Genomic DNA, 25,977 nt, shown 5'->3' on the forward strand with positions numbered 1-25,977 from the left:
GTACTGTAGGGGTGGGGTGGAGGTCCCCAGGTTTGGTCTTCTTTGACACTGGAGGTGGGGGGATACAGCGGGAGGGAATTGAGGGATTTGCCTCCCCGCCCCCTCCCCTAGGTAGCAGAGAGATCGCGCTGCCTGGAAGCGTGTAGCCCCTCGCCCAGTGCTCACTCCGCAGTCGCGGAGCGGGGAGAACAGCCCCCGAGGCGGAGCCTCGCTCCTGCCCCCGGGTACCACTGCCCCCACCTGGGGGTGAGAGGCGGGAGCTGCGCTGCCCTCCCTCTGCGCCCCGGCCGCGTGGCTTGCGGCTTATTTTCCCAGCTGGCAAGCGTCGCGCTGCAGACAAGGGAATGCCTGTGGTGAGTTGTTTATTTTGTTGAAGTTTGCGGTGGGCCAGGGGGACGTGGGGGGCGAGCGGCAGGCAGCGGTCGGGACTGTTTTGTTTAGGTCTCCGTCCACCTGTGTGGTATAAATCTGCCAGCCTCAGGGCGGCGGGGAGCCAGAGTGAGAAAACCCCAGCTGCTCCAAAAGGCCCCCTTTAGTCACTTGCAGATCTAGAATCACATTTGATTCTTCACTCCTGGAATCAGCTAGATCCTAGGTTACACAACCCCGATGTCCCTGACCATTGCTTTCCGCACCCGCTCGGGACAGGGCTGGCGCTCCTAAGGACAGTCAGCGCCCAGGACCCGGGGGACAGCTGGCCATGGAAGTGTCTTCCCTTGAGGACAGGGGAGCTGAGATTTTGGTATAAGGGTCCCTCGTGGAATTAGCGGGAGCTTGTTTTGGCTGCTTCTGATATGAAGTCTGTTCAAGGGTGTAGGTTCTGCCCAGTACTACACACTGGGATCCGGGTTAGCCAGAGTTTCTCAGATTTGAGGCTGCGGGGAGGAGGGCGGTTGGCTCCCGGGGAACCCAGAGGAACCCGCGACGCTGATGGCAGTCACCGCCATGGCTGCGTTTGCCTGGAAGAAAAGCCTAAATACATTAGCGAGCTGGTAAAGCTTTTAAGGCCTTCTCGGGAGTGAGTGGCTGGCTAATGAGAGGTTAATTTTGTTTCGAAGGGAAGGCTGCGCTGGTTTCCTGAGATAAATGGACAGGAAGCGCATTACCTCCGCGTGCTGGCAAGCGGCTCCCAAATGCTTTTTGCACCTGCCGCTTTGAGCAGTGCGAGCCGCGGTGGAGCCCGCAGGGATCGCGGGGTCTGGTGGTGTACGCTCGGGTGATGAGCCTCACGCACGCCCGCGGCTCTCGCCTTCCGGGGGCGCAGCGCTCACGCCGGGCTCTGGGGCTCTTGTCTCACACCCAGGTCCTGCGTGTTACGGAGCTCGGTGGCCCCCTGATCCCGCCAAGCCCCCTCCAGGAGCGGAAGGGTTAAGAATGATGTAAGTACAATCCAAGAGCTGCTTGCCGCTGGGCTGTCCGATTCCTGGGCTGTTTCAGCCCAGGCTTTGCGTACTCAGTGGACTGGGAGCGGCGGGGGGAGCCCTTACTCTGGAATGGGTTACACAAATAGCAACCCCGGGACTGATTCCTGGCTCCTCTTCCCCAGTTGAGCTGTTAAGCAGACAGACTCTCGTGTTAGATTTCTGGAAACAAAGGTATATTAACAGGGGAACAGGGAAAGAAACCGCATCTTGTTTAGAATCCATTAATGTTGCTGGCATGTGTTTTAATTCTTATCCACTTGCTTTGCTGGGTCCCCTAATTGTACTGTTCTGGTCTTATCGTTCCTTCTTGAAAAAAAGACGAAAGGAGAAAGGGTACAAGTGGCAAGAAACAGGGTGGATTTGTAGTTGTACAAACTGTCACTTCACAATATTTTTTCTGATTAAAACGTAAAACTTTTATAAGTCATCGATTTTAAGTGTGCTCTAACTCCCTCCCCCATTTTTTCTTTGTGGAGTCTTAAAATCCAGCAGCATACGAGCTGGAGAAGTAAATACGCTACAAGCGATCATTCACCACACTCTTGCTTTCCAAGCCGATTCGGGATCTTGCTAGTAGCAGGCGGAATTTACCCAGAGAGTGCGTCAACTGACCTAAAGTCTTGAAAATAGGAACCAACTTGCGGTCTAATTGTGAAAATTAACATTTTCCTCTAGCCGGCTGAACACTTATGCAGCAATAAAAAGTGAATTGTTAGGCTTATAAATCTTGAGCCCGTCAAATTTTACAACAGAGGAGCAATAAAGCACCTTAGAAGAAACGAAGTTTTTCCTCTAAGAGCAGTTCCATTTCACACTAGGATTTGCAGTGACTCGAGGGCGCCCTCTATTGATAAGAAAACCGAGAGCACCCCTATACTAAAGGAACAGGATTGGGGGGTGGGGGAAAGATGAGAAACGCGGAAAAAAATCATAGGTCACTGGCGAAAAGGCCTAAACTAAACTGAATTTGATCCTTAACTCTTAATTGTGTGTTTTTAAATATGTTCAATAAAGTGGGATGTTTCTTTCATAGCGGTTTCAAATCTTGGGTCAAACCAAAAGAAACATTTTACCGCTAGTCCTTGTTAGCAAAATACTATGAAAAACAGTGTTCACATTGGATTACTTTTAAAAGACGTTTTTCGTTAACCAGTATTTAGTTAACTTTATTTCATTGATAATATGTAGTAATTGCAAGAGAGTAAAATTTTGGCCTAATAGTATTTACTCCATAGTATTATCTAAAAATTATATCAGATATCTCCCCCCCAAAAGTCATTTCTTCAGGCAATTCTGAAGCTATTATTAAGCATATTATGGATGGACACAAAGCTTGGATTATATCTTCGGTAGTGAAAGGTGTATTTACCACTTGAGTCATCATGATATGTAATAAGTAATAAAAACTTATAGTAAAAAGATAGGCATCCTTCATAAGGGACCTAGTGATTCGTACAGTTCTTAATGTGTCTAATAAGTAAACTAGAGTGAAACAAGGTTTGCCACCAATTATCCTGGCCCATTGATTAGCACACTGTAACGTGGAATATTAACATGTCCATGGTTGATACCAAATTCCTAATTAGAGGTAATGTAGCGGGTAGTGTTGCAAACCTCGATTTGGATAAACTGTAAGTGAATGTAAAATGGCAGCTCTGAGCTGTCTGAGGAGCGGCAAAGGCGAGGGCAGTACTAAGTGGCTCCCAGCCTTTGAGGCCATTCTTGAGATTAGATACCACTTCACACCTACTGATAACAAATTGGAACCTATTATCAACCTCATGGCAAACTTTCCTATGTCTCCGCTTAGCAGCCTGTTTTCCGGCAGACAATTGGTTTCCCCTCTCGTTTTGGAGCCATCCAATCGCAAAAGTAGAAACTGACTTGCCACTGAATTAATCTAATAGACTATGAAAATGCCACTGAGCAACAACAAATCATGCCATAATTACTCTACACTGCATTAAAAACTGACTATCCTCATTAATCTAATTACACTGTAACCGAACACGTTGAAATTCGCCCACTCTCAGACCCCTCCCCCCGGCTGCTTTCAGGAAGGGAAACGTCAAAGGAACAAGAACACCTGGGCCTCGCACAGCTGTCTGCCAATTCCGCCAGGAGCTGGCGGGTACCTTCCCAGCCCATCTAATCTGTTCCGGACCGCGGGTCACATTCGGATTTCCAACGCGGCTGGGTGCTAGCGTTACCAAACGTCCGCAATAGGCTCGAAATGGGGTTCCGCAGATGTGATTAGCTGCGAAAGGATTTGCCGGACGGCGCTGGGTAAAAGCGCTCGTTTCCTCCTGCAGCTGGAAGTGGAGGGACAGAATGGGGTGATTTAAAAAAAAAACAAAAAAAAAACTTGGAGGGAAGTTGAACCCAATCACATTAATTCAAGGAGAGGTCAAAGGCCAGTTCCTTTGTAACGATGGCAAGGCAGAGTGAATATCGCCTGTTTCTATTGGGTTCGAGAAAACAGTAAATCGCAATAAAGGGTACATGGGAGAGGAGAAGAGGTAGCGAGAGGAAACCCGGCCCGGGCGCTGCGGACCAGACCCGCAGCGGGCAGACGCGGAACTCGAATTACAAGGAGCAGGGAGGAGGCAGGAGGAGGCACGGGGGTGGGTACTTTGGGCCCTGCTAGTGGCGGGCTGAGTCCTGAGGCCCCGCACTCTCAGCCAATGGGGAGGGAGGGCGGGGCGTGCCGGGGGTGTGGGCGACGGGGATTGGTGACTGTAGGGTGGGCGGGGCGGCAGTGAGGGGCTGAGATTGATTGCCTGCGGGGGCCTTCGCGCAGAGATATCTGGGCGGCCTGCGGTTGCTAGCTGGGGCTGGGCGCGCCTCCTGTGGGTCCACGCCCGCGCTCCACACCCGCAGAGCCCACGCTGGCTGGAGCCGGGGCACCCGTGTGCTTGGGACCGACCTCCGCACTCGCTCACAGTCTTTGTGTCTTCTCTCCCGCCCCCTCTCCCTCCGCCCCCCGCCTCTGGCCGCTACGATGCCGCTGCGCCCCGTTGCTGCCGCCGCCGACTCGCTCCGCCCGCGGCGCGCTGCTCGCTGCGGCGGTGGCGGCGGCCCGTCTTCGACGCGGGCCTGAAGGAGGAAGAAGAGGAAGCGAGGAGAGTCCCCCGGCCCATGCCGCAGCCACGGCCCCGGACCCGCCACGGCGCCAGCGCCGCCGCCCTCGCCGGAGCCCACGAGACCTGCATGGACGGGCATGGGCTTGAGAGCAGCACCTTCCTGCGCCGCCGCCGCCGCCTCCGCTGCCGCCGACGGGGCTGAGCAGCGCCGCCGCCCCCGGCTCTGCCCGCCGCCCCTGGCGCTGCTGCTGTTGCTGCTGCTCAGCCTCGGGCTGCTCCACGCAGGTACGAGGCGCGTGCGCGAGGGAGTCAGCCCTAGGGCCGAGTGCTTTGTTCCCAAACACTCTGGGTTCCGAAGGCGCTCGCTTGGGGCGGAAGGGCGGCGTGGCGCGACGGGAGAGGCCTCACGAACCCCTGACATGTACCTTAGCCGGGCTCGCAGCGCGGGGTCAGGAACACACCCGCCGACGGTGCGGCGCGCCCTGGGCGCAGAAGAGAGGCCTTTTCCCCTCCCTCTCTTCCTCCCTCCGGCCTTCCCCGCCTTCGCTCGGATCGTTGATAAATCTCCCCTCCAACAGCCTCTTATCAAAGATTTAGCGGGCGGGGGCGGTAGGGGCTGTGCGCCCGAGACAAATGTTCCGGATGCTTTATTGCTCTTTGCATTGGTGTTTACTGAAAGTCAGGCTGGGATCAGGTTTCCGCCGCCGCCGCCGCCGCCGCCTCTCCTCGGAGAGGAGACAAGGAGCCTTGTGCTGCTGCTCTGGAGTTGGGGGGTGGCGGCGAGGCGAAGAAAACGCACCACATGGAAAGATTTTCACCAGAGTTTGTAAACTTGGAGGTTAATGTCGGAGTAACTTAAACTATTTTAAACAGGAATTTCTTTCGTATTTACGAAAGCTGCTTTTAATTCAGCTTTCAAACTCTTCGGAAAAAACTCTTGCTTTGTGGCTAGCCGCGTGTACCCCGAGGGGTTGACAGATATGCTGCTTTCTGGAGGTCGGCGCTTTCCCTGCGAAGCAACAGTGAGGAATCTGTTCCTAGCGAAGTATGCCTGCGGATGAGCCTTCTAGCCTGTGATACTATTTTTCTTTTCCGTTTCATTAACACAATGTTAAATGTCAGCGTTATGCACTCTCAGGAAAGTTAGGGGGTGGGTGGATCTAGGACGCCCTTTACAAACACGACCACTTCTAGGAGTTTGTCCAGACAAAGAATTTTTAAAATGCCAAATTGAAAGAAATTATTTTTAGTTTGAAAATAATTGGAACGTAAAATAAATTTTTTCTGCAAGATGTTTTTGTCCTGTATTTGTATGGCAGCAGTTACAATGCTCTGATCTGAAGACTCCTGAACTGTAATGCTACCCAAATGTAGGGAGTCATTTGTATCTATCTATTAAGTCATACCAGCTTGTGCTAAAAATCTGGGCGGTCTTTTAAATAATAGGGGAAAATATGGCTTTTAAGGAGATGGCTTAGTTTACTTTGCATAACTTGGCGTAGCTTTGCATCGTGATGTAACAGCTGCATTTTAACACTGTCACTTGGGAAAACATAAACTGCAGTCTAAGAGTGTGATGGCAAGTTTTAGAACGATTAAGGCTTTACATCGATGACTTTAGAACCTTAGAAAATAATGTCAATCTGCTTAAAGTCACATGGGAAATTTGTCACGACATATCAAAAGATATATTCAGGAGTGTTTTGTGTGAAAAATATGTGTCCATAATGTCAGACTGTAGGTTTCTTGAAATGGAAATTGAAGTGCTAGACGGGACTGTCTGTTGACTTCTTGGATATTGTTTCTTAGTTGCCATAGGTTCTCATGACAGGATTGGAATGTGGTCCTTGAAGATTTCTTTGCTGGTCCATTAAAGACCTAAGAAGTTGGTTGAAAGGTTTAAAAAATTAGGGTGCCTTAGTTCAAGAACTTGGAATGTCAAATTTCACTCAGTATCCTAATGTGTCCTCACGGAAGTCCCATTGTATTGTAGCCAGAGTTGGTGTGGTGGCAACTTGTTGGAGTGGAGCAGTTAATCTGGTTATAGAAAAGAGGGCTCCTTTTGAGAGATTTCTTTGAAGGACGGTGCTATTGAAGTGCAGTTGTTTCTCAGCGCAGGGAGCCTAGCAGAGTGCTCTTTGCAGATGGCCTGCCATATGTTCTGTGCCGGGATCCATGTAATTCGCCTCAGCACCCCATATGGTTCCACATTTCACTAATTCCACTTCAACATATTTTGTGTCTTTTATTATAAACTGGTGATTGTACTGCAAATTCACACGTGCAGTCCTGGCCTTGAGGAAACTTTTGAATGGTGAGGTCTTTATGTCTAAATCATTAACGAAAGTTCTAGACCCGGAAATCCTTTAGCACTTTCATTAACTGGAATGAAAATGCCATCACACTGATCATAGATGATCTGACTTGAAAAATAGGGATCTATACCTGCAGGTTTTGAATCCTGCCCTTGAGAAATGAAAAGAGTACTTTATTTACTTTTTTTTTCCCCCCCACTTAAGTAAACCTCTGCAGTTCCTGACTGGAGATCCAATATGGGAGTTACTTGCTTACTCATACGCTTCATGGCCTTCTTGGCTACATCCTCGAGATTGTTTCTGCTCCGCATTGTCTTGGCATTTTGACAGGAGGCTTACTTTACCGCCTGTAACAGGCAAAGGGTGCATTGTCGTTATAAATTCATGAAGCCTGAATATTTCTGGGTGTAGGCTGCAAATTAGTCATTATACAGGAGCCTGCGATCGGCTGAAACTGCTGACCCAAATGCACTTTCTCTCTAGTCAGCCCTCCTTCCTCCCATCATCTCTGTTTGAAAAAGCTGTTAGAAACCTCATCCAAAACAAAAGAACCCAAAGAGTTCTGTTTTATGAGCTTTCTCAAAGGAATCAACCCCTGCCTACTATGAAAAAGGGAAGGAGAGGAGGGAGGAACGTAAGGGAGGAGGAATCTAAATTCTGTGTGGTGAACACAATGCAATATATACATGGTGTATTATAGAAATGTACTCTTGAAACCTATATAATTTTACTAGACAATGTTGCCCCAATAAATTTTTTAAATATTTTAAAAAATAAATTCTGCTTCTCATCCCTTCTGAACAGTTGCATCTGCATTTCCATGCTGTTCTGACTTTTGATATTTTATGACTATTTGAAATAATTATAAGTAAATGTGTGCTCAGATAGATTTTATAGACCATAAAAAGAACATAGGTACTGCAAGTTTAGCGGAAAGTTCTTGTGCTGTCATTTATTTGTACTCTAAACGCTGTTTATTACTGAGTGATCTTGGCCCAGTTTTTATTTCCTTGCTTTCTATTTGCTGTGAATCTAACTTAAAACAGAAAAACAAAATTGATACAGTAGTTACTCAAGTCTTTTTTTTAAGCTGTCAAGTACCATTGTGAGAGTCAAGAATTTAGGGGAGACATGATGTGTGGAGGAAGGGTAATGAGATTGGAGGAAAGATACCATGTCCCTGGCTTCATACTAGCAGTGTATGAACCGGCCAGGACAAGGCTTTAAAATCCTTTTTGCCTTGATTTTCCCATCTGTAAAATGGCTCTAATGACTTTAGGGTGTTTTTTTGTTTGTTTGATTTTGGTTTTGCTTTTTTCTGTAAAAATAGTTGAAAATGACTTGATCTACTTTGGAGAGAGGAAATCTATAAATATTGGAGCTCCTTTTGTTAACTTTGGAATGTGCATACACAAAATAGGCCAAACACATGATGATTTTGTGATTAATTTAATCTTCTATTTTACTCAGGTTAAAGTAAATATCCAATCTAGACTACAGTTTTCCCTTTGGGTCTTTAAAATGTAAAAATGGGGGAAGTATCCTGAGAGGTGGTTATCTCCTACCCTTTTCTCCCCAGTTGAAGACAGAAAGGAGACTACAGGCTGTTTAATTCAGATTTAAAAGCAGTTTACTGAAAAGATTAACATATCTTTTTAAATTATCTTTATTTAAAAAAAAAACCTTTTTTAATAGGTTTAGTTTTAAGTCTTTATCAGATGAAATCCTAAATCTTGATATTATCCTGAAGTTTGTATGCCCACATCTTTAAATAATTACATATTTAATAATACTCTACTAACTGCTTTTTTTTTATGCCTGAAAAAGGTCACAGTTCATTTTAGAACAACCTTCTCATTTCTCAGATGAGGAACCTAAGAGATTGAGACTTCCTCCTTAGTTTAGAGACCTATAAAGAATGTTTAAGTAATACAAATACATATTACAGTTCAGGTCTATAAAATTTGAGGTGGATGATAAAGAAAAGAATTTTTCTTTTCAGTTGTCCTGTTCCTACTTTATGGAACAGAATTTTAAACTGATTGGCACACATGACTGACCCAGTGTTGGCAATTCTTGTGTTTTTTTGTGCTTTGAGAGGTTTTATAAATTTTTATGTGAGAAGCTAGTGGCAAAACATCATTTGAAAATTGGCTTTTTAAATTCTAGGGCAGTAGTACTTGGTTTTTCATTACTTCATTTGAGCTTTGCTTCAATCATTAAGTTTATATGAATTGTTGATCTAAGAAAAAAATTTGTTTATATATACTCTAAGAATTCTGTGTCCGGTTGTGTTTCTGAAAAAAAGATAGCTGGTGGAATCATCTATTTCTGCAGCATGATTTCAGTGTTTTGTCCTTTTTAGTGTACTTTTATTGGTGAACTGCTGGGGATCTTGGATCCTAGGGTCATAGATGTTAAGGGAAAAGTGAATATATAGCTTGGTCAAATGAATCACTTTCTTTTTTTAAAAGAACACGTACACTTTGCAGACACCAGGTTATTAAGGTATTAGTTTATATAGCTTGTTGATAAACATCCATCAGGAAACGCAGAATAATTTAGTGCCTGGATTTTTTTTTTCTTGATAGGCTTACCCTGTAGCTACACTAGAATCGGGTAAAGGTGTTTTAACCAGTCATACTATAATGTAAGGGTTTTCTCCTACCTGTCACAGGTGTGGAAGCTTTAATAGTGGTTCTGTGCATAGGCAGTACTTTCCAAAGCAAATCACTTATGCAGTTTTCAAAATCAAAACAAAGTTCACATCTTTTACTTGTCCTTAGAGGAAAGGAATCTTCCTCAAAACCTAGAACAATAGCAAAGTTGATAAAATATGTCATATACCATTCCCTGGACTGGACTCATGATCACTTACAATGGTCCATGCTTTAACATTTTAAGTTAACTGCATATAATTTGTCTCCCAGTGGCTTTATTTGTGAGAGACACAGAAACACAATGCAACCCTGTTTCTGAAGGCCTTCTTAAAATAGGAGTATATGAAATAGAACAAACGGTTCCCAGAGGAGAATGTCATTTTCTCATGTAGCTCAGGAAGTTATGAAGCGTTTAAAAAAATGTGTGGTCTTATCTTCTTTCCCATAGGTGACTGCCAACAGCCGGCCCAATGTCGAATCCAGAAATGTACCACAGACTTTGTGTCCCTGACTTCACACCTGAACTCTGCCATTGACGGCTTTGACTCGGAGTTTTGCAAGGCCCTACGTGCCTATGCTGGCTGCACCCAGCGAACTTCAAAAGCTTGCCGTGGCAATTTGGTATACCATTCTGCTGTGTTGGGTATCAGTGACCTTATGAGCCAGAGGAACTGTTCCAAGGACGGACCCACATCCTCCACCAACCCTGAAGTGACCCATGACCCTTGTAACTATCACAGCCATGCAGGAGCCAGAGAACACAGAGGAGGGGATCAGAACCCTCTCAATTACCTTTTTTGTGGCTTGTTCGGAGATCCTCACCTTAGAACTTTCAAGGATCACTTCCAGACGTGCAAAGTGGAAGGGGCCTGGCCACTCATAGATAATAATTATCTTTCAGTTCAAGTGACAAATGTGCCTGTGGTCCCTGGATCCAGTGCTACTGCTACAAATAAGGCAAGAATACTTTTTTTTCTTCTTAATGCCTTTCAGGTTTCTGATTCTTGAGACAACTTTGGAAGTGTGATACAAAAGACCTAGTTTAAAAGGAACTTTGCTTGGTCTTGGCAAGCAATTAGCAGGGTAGATGAAGGATTAAATGAAAATTAGTAAGGAATTTCTCACTGGAATTCTAGGGCTTATGTAAAATGTGGATCTAAATTTAAATAAGCAATCATGAAAAATGAAAAGTAAACAGAGAAGTTGAGTTCTCTAGGGAAAAGGCAGGCCTGTTTAATGAAAAAAATGTGTACTTTTTTCAGTGGTGTCTCTTGAGTGCATATGTGTATGACTCTCCATGAGGGAATCCATGTTCGGATTTATCAGATGACTGAAATGGGTGTTCTGAATAAAGAAAACTGTGAAGCCTGAGGGCAGTAACCCAACAGGAAACATATTTTATTGGAAATTTGGAAGCTATAGTAAAAAGTAATAGCCATTAGCCAGCTTCCCAATGGAAACCCCACAAAGGTCTTTTAGTTACTAACCTTATGGTGATCAAGCAAGTTAAGAATTGGTTATTGCAGAGCAGTGATGTATAACCCCCCCATATAATCTCAAGATAACAATGTATGTCAGAAGCTGAGGGGAAAACTGACAAAGGTAAGTTAAGCTTACCTTGCCCAGCTGCCAGTGTCTGTGGTTCTGGTTGGTTGATTGGTTGGTTGGTTGATTTTAAAGAAACTAATACTGAATCCTCTTAAGTCAACATGAAGGCACCAGTGCGTTAGCGCAAGTAGGTGGAGAGGAGCTATGAACTGGGTTTTCAATCAACAGTCGCTGCTAATTTAGTCATTTGTAAATAAAGAGGTCAGAAAGGGCTTTCCCCAAAAATAGTGTCCCAAGTAACTAGCTCCATCCCTGTCTCCCCCAGCCACAAAATCACACATACAGGCTATCTCATCTTGCTTAATCTCCTTTGTTTATTTTCTCTATTTATCATTTGGTTTAGACTAAAATACAATTAACAAGGATCAAGCTTTTTTAAAAATGAATTTAAATTATTTCCCTTGGCATTTTGTGGAGGGAGTTTTATAACACCTCCAGAGATACGTTATATTTGACACCCTGGGCTGTCAAATCTAAGATTAGAAGTCATTGATCTGAACAAAGAAGACTTACACTGGTCCAGACATTTTTTTTTTTTATTAAAGTTTATTGGGGTGACGCTTGTTAGAAAAAGTTATGTGGTCCAGACATCTTAAGGGAACTCAAAAAAGTTTACACTTCAACTCCCAATACAAGCCCAAGATGGCCTTTCTAAAACCTACATCTCAAATACACTTTTCTTACTCTGGTTTTTATAAGTATGCAAATGATTTTCCTTTGTATATTAAAATATGTATTTGCTGTAAACTATGATATAAAGGTACAAGACAAATCATGGCCAAAAATCCATCATTGCATCAGAGTCGTAAGGCGTAAAAGCTGGGAATAGTCATTGGGAAAATATAACACTGGAAATTCAAGAAGGCAGTTCCATTAGAAATGGAGAGAATTATCATTGATTGTGAAAATAATTGAGGTTTTGGAGGAGTAACCTTCAAACAATACTATTGCGAGTAATAAGTGCTGCGTGCATGGGAAAATACTGGTTCGATGGAACAATTGACACTGAAGTACTTAGATCATTCCATTTCAGTTGTGGTTGACTCTATCATAGTTGTTAGTAAATAAAAAGTACAACTTTTTCTCTCAGTTTGTTAAGGATCAAAGGTTTTACCAATTCCAAAGGGGGCAGGGGGAGAATTGTCTTCTGACATAAATTCAAACCGATGATGAGAATGCTTGGTCTTTAATTGCACTGTTGGAAAGTATTCCCCACATCTGGTGACCATGCTGTTCAGCAACAAATTTCTCTATGGCTTTATGACCTCTGGTAGTTGTTTTTTCCTTCTTTTTGTAACTCTCTCCAAAGCCCTCAGCAGCATCTGGAAGGTTACTGTTGAAGGCCCCTCGCCATGCTGGTATGACCTGTGCTGATGAAACCAAGAAAGGCCTAAAATTTTGCAGTACAATTTCCTTTTACCTACCCAGAGCCAAACTAAAACCTTAAAAAAAAATTCCAAGCAATGAAAAAATGATGGTAATAAAAATAAAAAACAATATGAGGCAAAAAGCACTTATGAAATAAGTTCCAAGAAAGATCTGTTTTTTTCATCTTGATGTCTACTGCAATACTTAAAAAAAAAAATCTTTCCGAAAATTGTTTTTGTGTGAGACCCGGAACACGTACCTCCAGCTGTTGGATGTACCATCGCGGGTACTGTGCTGTCCTGGTGGTCAGGCCCTTTGAACTAAAGCACTAGACCTGGGTGTTCGGTCAGTGGCGTCCCTAAGACAGCACCTTGTCCTGGACACCTGGCTTCTTGAGCAAGCCATTTTCGAGCCTATCTTGGTGTGCTCTACAAAAAGACACTGCTTAGGGAAGAACATTTAAACAAAGAAAATGAAGTCATCTCTGCTCAAGGGGCCACTTACTAGTTCATCCCTTTTCCACGTGGAAGCAATGAGTTTAGGGCAGCTAGGCCTGCAGTGCTGGACAGTGTGGCCCCGTCTCCCCCTTTCTCCTTGCTCTGCTCCTAGGAATGGAGGGTGCTTCTCCAGTTGTCATGGTGAGCGCAGGTGTGCTTTCTCGGCAGGGCCTCTGGGGTTTTGTTCGGCCCTCCACCAGCCTGTGAGGATCCCTCTCTTCGGAGAAGTTGGCCTGGTTGACCACCTTGCCAGGTGGGTGTGTTCCAGGCCAGGGCTGGTTTCATCTCCACCCCAAGGGCTGCAGGGGTTTCTGGCACACCCGCGTGAGCTCGGTCCATCTCCCCCACCTTTGGCTGTGGGGGGTGCTTCAGACCTGCAGGCACCAAGGAAGAGAAATGAGAGCACAAGTAATTTGTTTACCTTTGCTTTATTTTTCCTTTTCTTTTAATGTAACCATTTTAATTTCCCATCATTGTAGCTTTCTTATCCTACCCTTCAATCTCAGTAAAACAGAATTATAAGTGGGAGGGGAAACCCGGCATGACAGCAAGTCCTTTTATAGGTCTCCTGCAGTAGATTTTTCTGTGCTCATCCTTTAGTGAGAGAAGGTGGCTCACCTTAAGGCAGTTTGCATTTGGGAAGGAGGTGTCTTCCTGCATGACCAAGCCCGGGGACTGCTGGCCAGGGGAGTGGGCACTGAGGCGCTTCATATGCTCTCGCTGCTGCCATGGGCCACCAGCTCCGGATTATCTCCTGGGCAGTGTCACTCAGCTCTCCAGGGCAGGGGAGGAGGCTCTGCCTATCAGTATCTATATATTTATAAAAATCCATAATTATCCCTAATTCTTGAACTCGAGCTGCTTTCTGGAAATTCCTGGAAACTTCCACTGGGTGATGATACTAGAGATGTAGGAAGACGTAGTTCATGTAGTTCATTCTTGCTTAGTGTTTTCCTCACACTGTGAACCCCAGGTGTTCCCTTGTGATAAATATGATTAGCTTGTAGGGTCCCAGAGCATGAACTGGGTCCTCCTCCTCTCTGATGCCTCGTAGCATGTAGCTAGTGTTCCACACAGTACGTAGGCACGTAAACCAGTGTTCTGGGTTATTCTCTGCTGCTTACAAGATCACAGCCAGACGTGCTTGCATTGGAAGGCTTCCAACTGTCTTTTTAAGCATGTCGCTGCAGCAAGGTTTGGAAATCTGTCCTCTCTTGACCCCAGGCCTAGTGCGTTTTTTGTAGCCAAGTTTTTGTAACCCATTATGTTTTTGGTATGTTTATGGAGACACCATGGTGGTCATTCTCATTTCTATGGACTAAGGAAGATGCTGCATGCTCCCATCAGCTGGATTGTGCTTCCAATATATGGGCACCCCGTTCTTGCCTGCAGCGTTGTTAGCGGGGACACATGGCATGTTCTTTGAGACTATAGAGCCCTTTCCTTCCAGAGAGTACAAGCTTGCAGATACAGTGTAGCCAGGCCTTAAAATTCAAGATTGTTCTTGATTTTGTATGATTTACCTGTTGTGTAGGTAATTCTTGCCATCTTTTTAAGGTTTGCTCCTTGTTTTGCAAAACTAACCAAAAAAGTTACAAACCAGTTGAGGCATATTGGAACAGAGGGGAAAGAACATTGCATTTGTATCTCCTTGCTAAGTACAGTCATTTCTCTGATAAAAGGTCTGATTGATTTAGTGCTGCATCTGAATCATCAAGCATTAAAGGGCCTACTGTGTGCGGAGATGCAGAGGTGAATGCAGTTTCTTCCTCAGCCTAAGCTTACGACTGAAATTTGTAGTAGCCAGTGGAGAATTGTGGGGTTTGTGTGTAAAGCCAGTCATTTTTAGGGTTTCTTTTTAGAACATTGGTGACCCTCATTCATACGCTGGTTCCAAGTGCTGCTACTGATCAGTTGTCACAGGTATCAGAAAGGGCCCGGGACCTAGTCCAGAGGGGTGTCTGCTGTACCCAGGACACACTGCTCCCCCTGTCACTGTCACAGGTCACTCTTTTTACTCCTGGGATTTGACACAGTCTCCCTTTCCACCCCCCACAATCAAGATGGCCCCTTACTCCCCTACAACCTAGTAGGGTCTAGAACCGTGGCTGCCACTTTTCAAAGGTTATTGGTCTTTGATTTAATACCAAAAAGCTTTCTAAAATTTGTCAGAGTCACCAGTTCTTAGTTAAATTCATTTTTCAGTGTCCCATCTCAACTTTAAAACTCATGAAAGCATGTCTTAAGATATCCTATCCTCCCTGAATTTGTTGTAGAAACAATATTGAAACATTAAAGACTAGTTTCTAGAAGAGCAGAAATCAGCTGTCATTCCAGGTAGTAGTGTTCTTATTTTTGTCCTTTCTATTTCCTGCATAGCTCTAGTTTGTACCGGATTATGCTTCATACCGTTTCAGCAAATTGCCTGGAGGTAAAAGGATTTCCAAGTGTATGTGGGGAAAGAAAGCAGGAAAAGGAGAAATGATTAACTATGATGTACCTATAAGTGGAAAACATCATTTTGTAAAATGAATGGGCCCAACTTGGTTATTTGTGCTGTTCTTTCCAAACAAGGTCTGCCTTTATACATATTAAAATATTCTGGGTAATGAGACTTTCACCATCTCTCTATTCTCTGGAATGAAGAGACAGCATATGATAATAGAAACCGTCTAAATTGTGTAAAGTTTGTATCTGTGTAGCTTCTAAGTCCTATATTTTGAATCTCCCGGACTGTGCCACTCAGTCCAGAAATGGTTTGGAAGGAGCAGGGAACCTTCAAGCCCGCCCCCATTTGTTAGTGAAATTAACCCAGTGCCTGCCTTGCCCGAGCCCGGCAGGCTTCCACGCGGTGCTGTGGGCCTCTGCTGCTTTCAGACAAATCCACACTCCTCCATAGTTTCAAGTAGAGGCATGAGGCCAAGTCTGATACACAGCTGAGAGTTAGAACTTGTTTTTCTGTCACGTTTCCAAATGTCTCTCTCTGCCCTGTTAAATTTTCTTTGAGTCAACATTTTGAGAAGAAGGGGCGAGAAGGAAACATTGGATAGTTGGTGCTTTTTTCGTTGGCTTCAATTAATGCTAACCAAACAGTTTCTGCCTGTGTGGAATGCGGCATGTAAGACTTACCTACAGTGTTGGACAATGAAACATGCTACCTTACCCATTTTGTCTTTATTTGTTTTGACTGCAGTAGAACTTGCTCTTCCACTGTTTTGAATTTTGTGTTCTTGTGGGTGGGGTAACTTAAGGACTTTTTAAACTGCTTGACTTGTCAGTAAGTGATAACTAACAGGAATAGCAACACGCACCTAAGATACAAAATGTAACTGGACAGCCTTGCCGTGAAAACACGGTGCTGTTGGATCTAGAAAGAACTTCAAGTGAAACTGGGTCTGTAGCAAGAAGAGTTTTTTATTTCCCAATTAGCTGGTTATTTTAAGAGTTGGCGCCAAAAGAACATTTTGCTAATTCTGGTGGGGTTCTTCCAGTGTTGGAACAGAGTATGTATATACTGTGGGTAGAACTGATATGACATAATTTAAACACTGACTTTCATAAACCTTGAAATGGGGGTCAGGATTTAATCTGTCCATTTAAAGGTGTGTGTAAGTGTGCATGTGTGTACACGCATGCATTGTGTGGTGTTGTGTCTTCCCCTCTCCCTCTGTCGGGAAAATGAGGACAGAAGGATATTGTTTTGTAGCATTCCAGTTAACTGGCTTCTTGAAATATACAGTCATGGCCTGGAACCACCTCGTTCGTGAGTGGCCTGTTTTTTTTTTTTTTTAATAGCCCTGGGAACTTGCAATTGAACCTAGAAGTGACAGAGTGTGAGTGTATTGTGAAGACCTTCGAGCCCTTTTGCTTTTTTAGTCACCTCCCCAAACTGAAGAATGATCAAAGAGGCTGTGATTTCCTAATCCCCATTGGTTTGGCAGACAGCTGTGTTGAAGGTAGGCCCAGAGCTTTGGCTCAGGGTCTTGCTGGGGCTGAGGGATCTTTGGCCCAGCCCCTGCCCCCCCTTGAGGAGTGAGATCCCGAAAGGCCCTACCTGCCCCTAGAGTTATTGCCTCCGGCCCTGGCTCTCACCTTTCAAACTATTTTTAGCCTCTGGTCTGAACCACAGTGGCAGCCTAGGTCTATAATACATAATACATAACAACACATGCCTAACTTCACATCTGGAAGCATGGTGAGTTCCTGAATTTGCTGGGCTCCTTGTGATGCAAAGTCTGAACACAATAAACAAACAGTAAGTTCCCTGTGGGGATCGCTGAGTGGCTGCCACTTGAAGGCCCCCCCCCCCCCAGACCTTACCTTTCTTTGTCGCTCAGCGCAGTCTGGCTCTGTCTGCATGAGGAAGCGAGCCTGTTTCCGTCTCTGAGCCTGTTTGTACTTCCAGCCTTCCTTGTTGTGACCGTACAGAAATTACTCTTTGGAAGTCAACATTTTTTGTGCCTGTCCCTGTTGTGTGTCATCCCTGGCCTGCTTCCCTTTCCCTCTGGCATGCTCTTTCCAGCCACTGAGCTGAAGGCTTCTCCCCTGGACCACCCTAGCAGCCTCAGCGGTGGGTGTCCTGCCCTCTGGTTTGCGTTCTGCTTTCTCCCTGTGCAGCCAAGAGCCCCTCCAGCAGCCACGGCAGCCCTTGTTCCTGCATGTGTTACCTGGGGCAACACTGCAGAATAAATAAGCCTGATCCATTCCATTTCTCTGGGTTCCTGTGAGTGTTCCTAGAACAGAGCTCTGTGGAAAGAGACTGAGGGTAGAGAAACCTATTTTGCTATCTCTTTGCAGGTAGCAGATTTCTTAGTCTCACTCAAGCCCTAAAAGGAACCTAGGGTGCGATTTTTAATCTTGCCACCCTCTTCTTAAAACACATGCACTGTCTTCCTGTGAGTATCTTGTCCTAGTCCAATAAAATTAGTTAACAAAATATACTTCTGTAGGTGTTGTGTTCAGTCTTCCTGTAGGTAGAGATTTGATATATAGGCTGAGTAGTAATTGTACAATGATGTTCCAGTTCATTGAGTTCACACCTTCCTACCAAACTTTTCTCCTTCAATTTCCAGGAAAATTAACAGTGACATCACTTATTAACCAACCCAACATTTTTTATTAAATATGGTCCATATAAACTCCTGGGTTTTGTATGAAATTCAGACAGAAAGTTATTCTCAATGAATATTTTATTTCCTGCTCCCAAACAAGGGGAAGAGACAACAAGTTCTCCTGTCTTCTGTGACCTAAGGACAGGTACCTCCCAGCCTGGATGGGTGGCTCAGCCCCAGCCCAGATCCACAGGTCCCCTGTCAGGTGGGGAGTTAGGGCCAGGGAAAAACTGCACGGAAGGTGCCTTCAGAGACCTCTACTTCCTTTTGGTGCTTCGAAGTTTTCTAGGCTCTGACTTCTCAACATTTAGAAAAATTGGCCCTCAGAGGTAAAGATTAGGTGTTTTAGAGCTGGAGATAGAGCATGAGTATTTCTCGGAAGCATGTGCTCTTACTGGAATGGTTTCTTCTTTGCTCACTCCAGAGGACTGAATGTGGATACCACTTACCTGTGTGAGAGCAAAACCGGCAGTGGGCACAGTGACCTCCTGTCCTCCCTCGGAGTCAGCGATCTTTTTCAACCTATAATGCACCCAGAGGATCTGATGAAATGTACATATTAGCTGATTATATGAAATAAAATTAATTTAGCTTCCTTTAACACAAGCAGAATTTTACCCAAGTACACATCGAAATTGTTTCCTTATGTTCCAAGCTAATTTCTTTGACTATTTCACTTTAGTTTGCTGGCCCATCTTTAAGAGAGATGAGTCCCTTGATCTAAAAGTCCACTTCTGGTATTGGAGGGTTCCGGTAAGGACCTACACTTGCAGTGCCAAATGGCCTGATTAAACACCTATAAATGTTTCTTCCAAAATGCAATAAGCACAAATAGTTAAGTTCAAATCCTTTGGGGAATTCTGCTATTTGAAAACCTGTGTGCAGCACTTTACAAAGTTATTGAGCTTGGGGAAGATATGTCTGCATCTTGGCAAGACCGTGCCTTGGGTTTTCCTTTTTGTTGGCTATCTCATTGTCATTTAATGTGTTTTCTTTTTTCTTCCCCTTCTCCCTAACCGCCCCTCCCCCACACAACCATCCCAGTATAAAGGAGAGACAGATTCCTCTAAATTTTGATACTTCACAGCAAACCTTAAATCCTTATTGCCTTTCATGTGTGCAAAGGTTGATTTGTAGCTGCTGTCTTTCTCTTCCTAATAGACCTGGTGGGTGGTAAAGATCTCGGGGAGTGAAACATTAAAAATGAATGAGGAGAACTGGAGTAGTTTGTCTGAGGTGGGGGTTGAGAGGGACTGAGGTGGGGGAGGTTTAACAAAAGGCATTGATGTTTTAAATGCACAGAAATGCCATCCATCAATAATAAATGCTGTGGCATAGAACAGATGTGCCAAATTGAGTTATTACAGCAGATGGGTCAGTTCATAGAGGGAGAAAGTAAGCAGCATAGCTGGTGTTTTTAAATTATCTCTTTGAAAGCTTTAGAACACAATTTTGAATACCCTGTTTCCATGCTTTGCTAGGTACTAGTTGGAAATATAAAGTGTTTGGAATTCTCAAAAGTTCTGATTAAATTTGGAATGTTTTTAAAAGTAAGAATTATTAAGAACGAATAAATTTTGTTTTTCTGGAGAGGGAGACCATCTGAAAATGGATTTCTGGCCCCCTTCATGGCTGAGTGCTTGCTGTTTAAGAGCTTGTGTTGTAATTGTCTGAGGAGTGAAATTACATTACAAAACTTAAGTCATGTGAAACTGTTACCTAAAATGTTCTACATTTACGTTGAAGATGTATGTCTCTGGGTACATCCTTAAACTACAAAGGAGCACACAGGAAACCCCTCTCATGCTTTGAGGTCGATTCATCACCCTCAGCACTTTATTCAAGGGCTAATTCTATACATTGGTTCTGGGAGAATTATTTCACCCAGAAGAGAAACAATAAGAGAAATGTCAGCTTCCTTGGCTTGTAGAGAAAAAGCAGTCCCAAGAAATTGGACCGACAGACAAAAATCTGGTAGGTAAAGTGGAATATTTTGTAAGTGTAGATAGTCAGGTAGAGGTCAAGCTTTGACTTGAACTGATCTTCTCAAGATGTGGGAGTTCCTGTTAGTGTCACAGGCATAGCAAGAGACGTAGTGTGTGAGGGTTTGAAATGAGTCCTGGGTTGGAATGGGAGTGCTTAATGAAAACAGCAGACTTGGTGAGACACGGAATGATTCCACTCCTCTTGATATTGACTCTTATTGGTCTTTTTGGGAAACTGGTTTGGAATTGGATCTCTGCTTTGTTGTCCCAACAAAACTAATTTCTCTCAGATTTTCCTAAGAGAAAAAAGTACTTAATTATTGCAAATAATGCCAACGTGGTTTAAATGTGAGAGGTTTGTTAGACTAGAAAGACAGATTACTTAGCTGTTGTAGAAGAGTTCATTGAATATTTGAGTGTGAATGTTCTAGTTGAAAATGAGGACAGTGATTATATGAAAAGTCTATTACCAACTCTTATTTACCCATCTGTATTAACTTTCAACTCTTTCTGGTACAGAATTTACTTGAATTAATCTTTTCACCTCGGAGGGATCCTAGCTTGCCTTAAAAAAAAAAAAAACTTGTCAAACTGTCTTTAGAGCCACCAAATAAATCTATTTTATAGTCCCATTAGATATCTAGCTCAAAATCCTGTTCACTCTGAAAGGTCCTATGGTTGGATGCACAACAAATTTCCTGAAATCATCTCTGGTACACCTCCTTTGGGTTGTTAAGAAGGTGTTGAAATGTGAGAAGGCTGGTAGTGAAATTAAATTGTGGTTCAAGGTAATTAGGAAGAGAGAAATCCAAGCATTTTCCTAGTACATTGTCTGGCTTTTAGTTGCAGCTGCAAACAACGGATATGAGTTTAACCAGTTGCTACAGTGCAGCTGGTTCAGATCTGGCTTTATAACTGGCTGAAGTAAAATGAAATGGCTGGAAAATTCCAGTCAAGTAACACCAGTGGGAACATTTGGAATTAAATAGTGTGAGCAAATGCTGGCCGAGTTGAGAAAAAAAAACTTCAGACATAAACTTGAGGGTGGTGCTGAGGACTTGTAGAGAGAGGGGCCAGGAGGGGGGCCAGGGCATTTTCTGGCCTTTTTAACAAGGGTCTATTGTTTTGATTAGTTCCCTTGCAGGAGGTGGAAGGTTTCCTCCATCCAGAGTAATTTGTAGAGTGTTTGGCCTGTCTACCTTCCTCCTCGACTAAGTCACCTGATACTTTTTTTTTTCTTCAAGAAGAAAGAAAAATAAGCTGTTACCTCAGTTACTGACAACACAAATCTCAAACTGGAGGCTTTTTCCCCCTTCGGGATAGTTTTTCCACCTTGTGCGACCCAGAAAGCCCTGTCTCTACATAGTCCTCTGTCCTCCCACCACCCAGAGCAGAGTGTGTTGGAGGCAAAGGTGCTCAAAGGCTCGGTGTTTTAATAACTGTTCTAATTGAGGAAAGAAAGCAGGTTCACTAAAGGAAAGTTTGTGTATTATCAATAGTTTTTTCTCCATGAATTGTCTGCTTAATTTGGAGAATTGAGAATTGGCTGGGGGAAAAAATGAGAAGTTAAAGGACCATGTGCTGTTTGGGGAAAACATTTGCTGTAACTAGGTTTAGGGTATTTATTCTCTGCCAGTGTTGCGAGCTGCATTTGCCAAGGGATTTCCCTGTCACAGGGATTAGCCAGTCATGTGAAACATTTGATGAAGAGACTTAGAGAAAAATCTTTCTGGAGGCACGTGATTGGATGCTGCTGCTGGGATGTATGTACCACCCCACCCTCTGCCCCCCACCCCTCCCCACCACCCAGCCTCAATTTTCTGCTTGGCCCCTCAGTGTTTGTAAGTAAGTTCGTAGAGATTAGTCAAGGGGTATGGTTTTACAGTCCAATGAAGAAACTTTTTAGGAATCAAAGTGCTGGTGGGTATATTTTTAATTAAGCCCCTTCAAGTTTCTGCATAACTTAGAATCTTTTTTTTTTTTCTCAGAGCTATGCCACTGCTCATCTGTTTTTGGAAAATTATCAATAAAAATTACTGATGTCCCAACAGCAACACTGTTCTGTTCTGCAAAGTAAAGAAAAAATTTTCCTAATGCACATTCCCTAGATTTGTGTTGAATTTTCATTCTAAATACATAGGACTTTTTAATTTTCCCTCACAGTGACAGCATTCCTTGGTGAGGTAGGAGCAAAGGGCTGAATTTCTGTCTCTAGCCTTTCAACTCCGGAATGGAGGGCAGCGCTGCAGAGGGACGTACCATCCTGTCTCCCTCCCATCGTGTTAAACTTTCATGTGTTTTCTTCCCACAGATCACGATCATCTTCAAAGCCCACCGTGAGTGTACGGATCAGAAAGTATACCAAGCTGTGACAGATGACTTGCCAGCTGCCTTTGTGGATGGCAGCACCAGCGGTGGGGACGGTGACGCCAAGAGCCTGCGTATCGTGGAAAGGGAGAGCGGCCGCTACGTGGAGATGCACGCCCGCTACATAGGAACCACGGTGTTTGTGCGGCAGCTGGGTCGCTACCTGACCCTCGCCATCCGCATGCCCGAAGACCTGGCCATGTCCTATGAGGAGAGCCAGGACCTGCAGCTGTGCGTGAACGGCTGCCCGCTGAGCGAGCGCATCGATGACGGGCAGGGCCAGGTGTCGGCCATCCTGGGGCACGCCCTGCCCCGCACCCCCCTGGCACAGGCCTGGCCTGGCTACACACTGGAGACTGCCAACGCTCACTGCCACGAGAAGATGCCAGTGAAGGACATCTATTTCCAGTCCTGCGTCTTTGACCTGCTCACCACTGGTGATGCCAACTTCACCGTTGCCGCCCACAGTGCCTTGGAGGACGTGGAGGCGCTGCACCCCAGGAAGGAGCGCTGGCACATTTTCCCGAGCAGCGGGCACAGGGCTCCCGGCGCGGGCTACCGTTTGTCTGTCGGTCTAGGACTCACATGCTTGATCCTTGTTGTGTTTTTGTAGGGGTTGTCTTTTGTTCTGTTTATTTTTTGTCTATAACAAAATTTTAAAATATATATTGTCATAATATATTGAGTAAGAGAGTATATATGTATATACCATGTATATGACAGGATGTTTGTCCTGGGACACCCACCGTTTGTACATAATGTGTTTGACTGTTTTCATGTATGTTGGATGTAGTATTCTTTGATTGTATCAATTTTGTTTTTCAGTTTTGTGAAATGTTTTATAATGTCCCTGCCTGGGGACCTGTTAGAAAGCACTTTATTTTTTATATATTAAATATTTATGTGTGTACCTGGTTAGTATGTATAGTACATATACACAGACACCGAACACAGCACCCCCTTTAAAGATGACCAGTGGTGACGTTTGCAGCTCTCCTTGGCTGCTCCCTCCCGCCCTTTCCCATTGCTACTGACCTGCCACGTGTGCAGCTTCCACTCGCCTCCTGGTGGAGCCGCCTTGTTCCTTTGAGCTCCGTCCTCACCTCTTCTGTACTCGATTTGGAAAAATTGTTAACTCCCCCTTACAGGTGCTTTTGGCTCTGTTATACTGATCTCTAGGACGCCCTCCCTCTTCAACAGCTGTCACTTTTTCAGAGGGCGTGCAGAATATTACTCTAACCTTTATTAACTAGGGTGGTTCTATCCAAGCACCTCCGGTATGTGAAGCTGATCCACATGAAACTGGTCAGAAGGAGCTGGTGACGGCAACGTCATAGATAGCCAGGCATTTTGCTGGATTCCAATAGCTCACACTTCTCGTCTCATGTCCCTGTCTAAACTAAACTTTTTCCCTCTCTTAACTCCATGCTTCATTGAACAAGCAAAACACAAAGATAAGTGCAGTGGTCACACCTTGCTCTTCTCTCTAATTTGTGCAAGCCCACGTTCTTAGCTCCCCCGCCTTTCTCCTTCGGCCCAGAAACACACTGTTCCCAGTCAGCCCTCCTCAGCCTCACTTTATGAGCCCAGGACTGGATGATGATAGCCTCACCCCATCACGATGTTTTCCACTCTTCTTGCCCTTCACACCATAGCCTTCATCAGTGTTTGCCGTGTCTGTACACATGATGGAATGGACTAGGGTGGTAATGACACAAGCTTCCTGCCTGCCTCAGTGCAACTAACTGGTTAACCTGGACAGTCTCCTTAGCGGTGCTGCTTCCCAGGTGGTCTCTTCAGTTAGGTACCCTCCCTCCTAATATCTGTAGCTGAATGTTATTTACTCAGTTGCTCGTGTAACTTGGTAAAATCCACCTAAGGTAATAGATCTCCTCTTTACCCCTTCTAGTCCATCGTCAGCACCCCTGAAAAAGGAAACCACCACCCCAACAGAGACTGAGGAAGTGAACTCCAGGGTAGGTAGCTTTATATTGTTAAACCTAAAATGGAAATGTTCGGCTCCAAGAAAAGGTGACAGAATTTGTACTTTACCTGAAGTTTCCATAAGTGTAAACAGAAGTGAGTGAACCTTAAATATCATGGTGATTTGGGTCAGGTTTGTGCAAAGTTTTAGTTGGCCAGGAGTTTCTTCCTTTTGCCATGTCTCTGGTTAGTAGCACTCACTGCCAGTGGCCCAAACTGGCAGGAGAAGACGATGTCGTTTTGTGAAGTTCTTTTTCTTAGTGAGCTGACCTGTCCAGTCACAGGATAGGACTGTGGGTTCACGTAGAGGTGGCAGACCTCCTCTCTATCTTCTGGTGTACGAGAGAATCTGGCCGGGCTGGGAACATAATGAAGGCATCCTGCTGCTTACGCCAAGATTCCGTACCAAGAAGTTGGAAGTAAGCCTGTCATCCTTTTATAAAAACTGCTAGGGGCCTACCTACCATCAGCTCTGAGCTGTGGCTGCATTTTTCCACCTATGGAACCATGCGCCAGGTTCAGAAACTATATTCCAAACTCATTCCAAAACAAAATTAATTAGCTAACTATAAGCTAATTAATTTTGTTTTGGAATTGAGTAGAATGAAGGAGAGAAAATATTTAGGGTAACTTCTAACCACTGTTTTTGTGCAAATAGTATAAAAGTGAAGTAAAAACAATCGTAGAAATCTCTACAGTATCTGGGTGTATAGCGTAGATGATTAATACGTCTTTGTCCTTTGTCCAAGGAAAGCAAAACCACCTCCACTACTAATAGTTGGGAAAAGAAAATAAGGTTATTTTGCCATATCATTTAACTGGAGAGGATGCTTAAAAGCATCCAACATCACTAGTATTGGTACCAGTGTATTCAGCTGGTCTCCCTATATAACCCGTGTCACTGGACAACGTTCACAATCCCCGCAGATAACTGTTCCAGAAATAACGTATTTCTCCAGAGAGGAGCCGGCTTTATTTCCTTTCTTTTCTAGGATTTCTAAAGTACTGCTTGCACATGTTGGTTCCTGAAATCCTCCTTAACCAGAAGAGTTTTGGGTGATTCCGACACATGGATAGGCTGTAGCTGTTCAAAGGTCTCCTGGGGGAGCATAAAACTTGGAGGAAAACACTGGTTTTCACAGATGCTCCACATGGCTGTCTTTAAAAGACTCAAAACATTTTTTTGTACTCTTTGTTATGCTTGGAAACCTCACAGTGTGTCAAATCTTTGCAAAGAAACCTTTTAGATGTGGTTCATAGGTATATGAATAAGTATCTATGTAAAACAGTGAGTGTGCAGTGTGTAAATACCTTAAATTATTATGCTAGAAAAATAAAGTTACATACCATGCTGTGGAATGTTTGTTCTGTGATTATAGTGACACCTGCTGGAAGAGCTGAGAAACACAGGAGCAGAAGAAAGGAAGTGAGGGTGTTCATGCAAAATCCTTTGTGGTTACTGACAAGTCATACCACCTGCCGATAAACTCACTTATTTTCTGAACTATATCACAGTTCTTTCCCTTTTTTAAGCAGTTGCAAATAAATCAGTATCTGTGAGACTGGTTCCCTGGTG

The 25,977-nt window shown here is 44.3% G+C and overlaps 1 protein-coding gene across 1 annotated transcript; it reads left to right on the forward strand.

The window, feature by feature from the left end:
• The first annotated feature begins 94 nt into the window (after positions 1-94).
• Positions 95-25,760, forward strand: RGMB (repulsive guidance molecule BMP co-receptor b). The gene is made up of 5 exons (XM_019727923.3): positions 95-353; positions 1,304-1,379; positions 4,527-4,792; positions 9,931-10,439; positions 22,363-25,760. Exons 2-5 carry the CDS (start codon positions 1,375-1,377, stop codon positions 23,029-23,031), a joined length of 1,449 nt encoding a protein of 482 aa, XP_019583482.2. The 5' UTR covers positions 95-353; positions 1,304-1,374; the 3' UTR covers positions 23,032-25,760.
• Positions 25,761-25,977: the final 217 nt, after the last annotated feature.

Source organism: Rhinolophus sinicus, chromosome 3 (genome assembly GCF_057876585.1).
Source record: "Rhinolophus sinicus isolate RSI-liver-muscle chromosome 3, RSI-T2T, whole genome shotgun sequence".
In the NCBI taxonomy this organism is placed as follows: domain Eukaryota; kingdom Metazoa; phylum Chordata; class Mammalia; order Chiroptera; family Rhinolophidae; genus Rhinolophus; species Rhinolophus sinicus.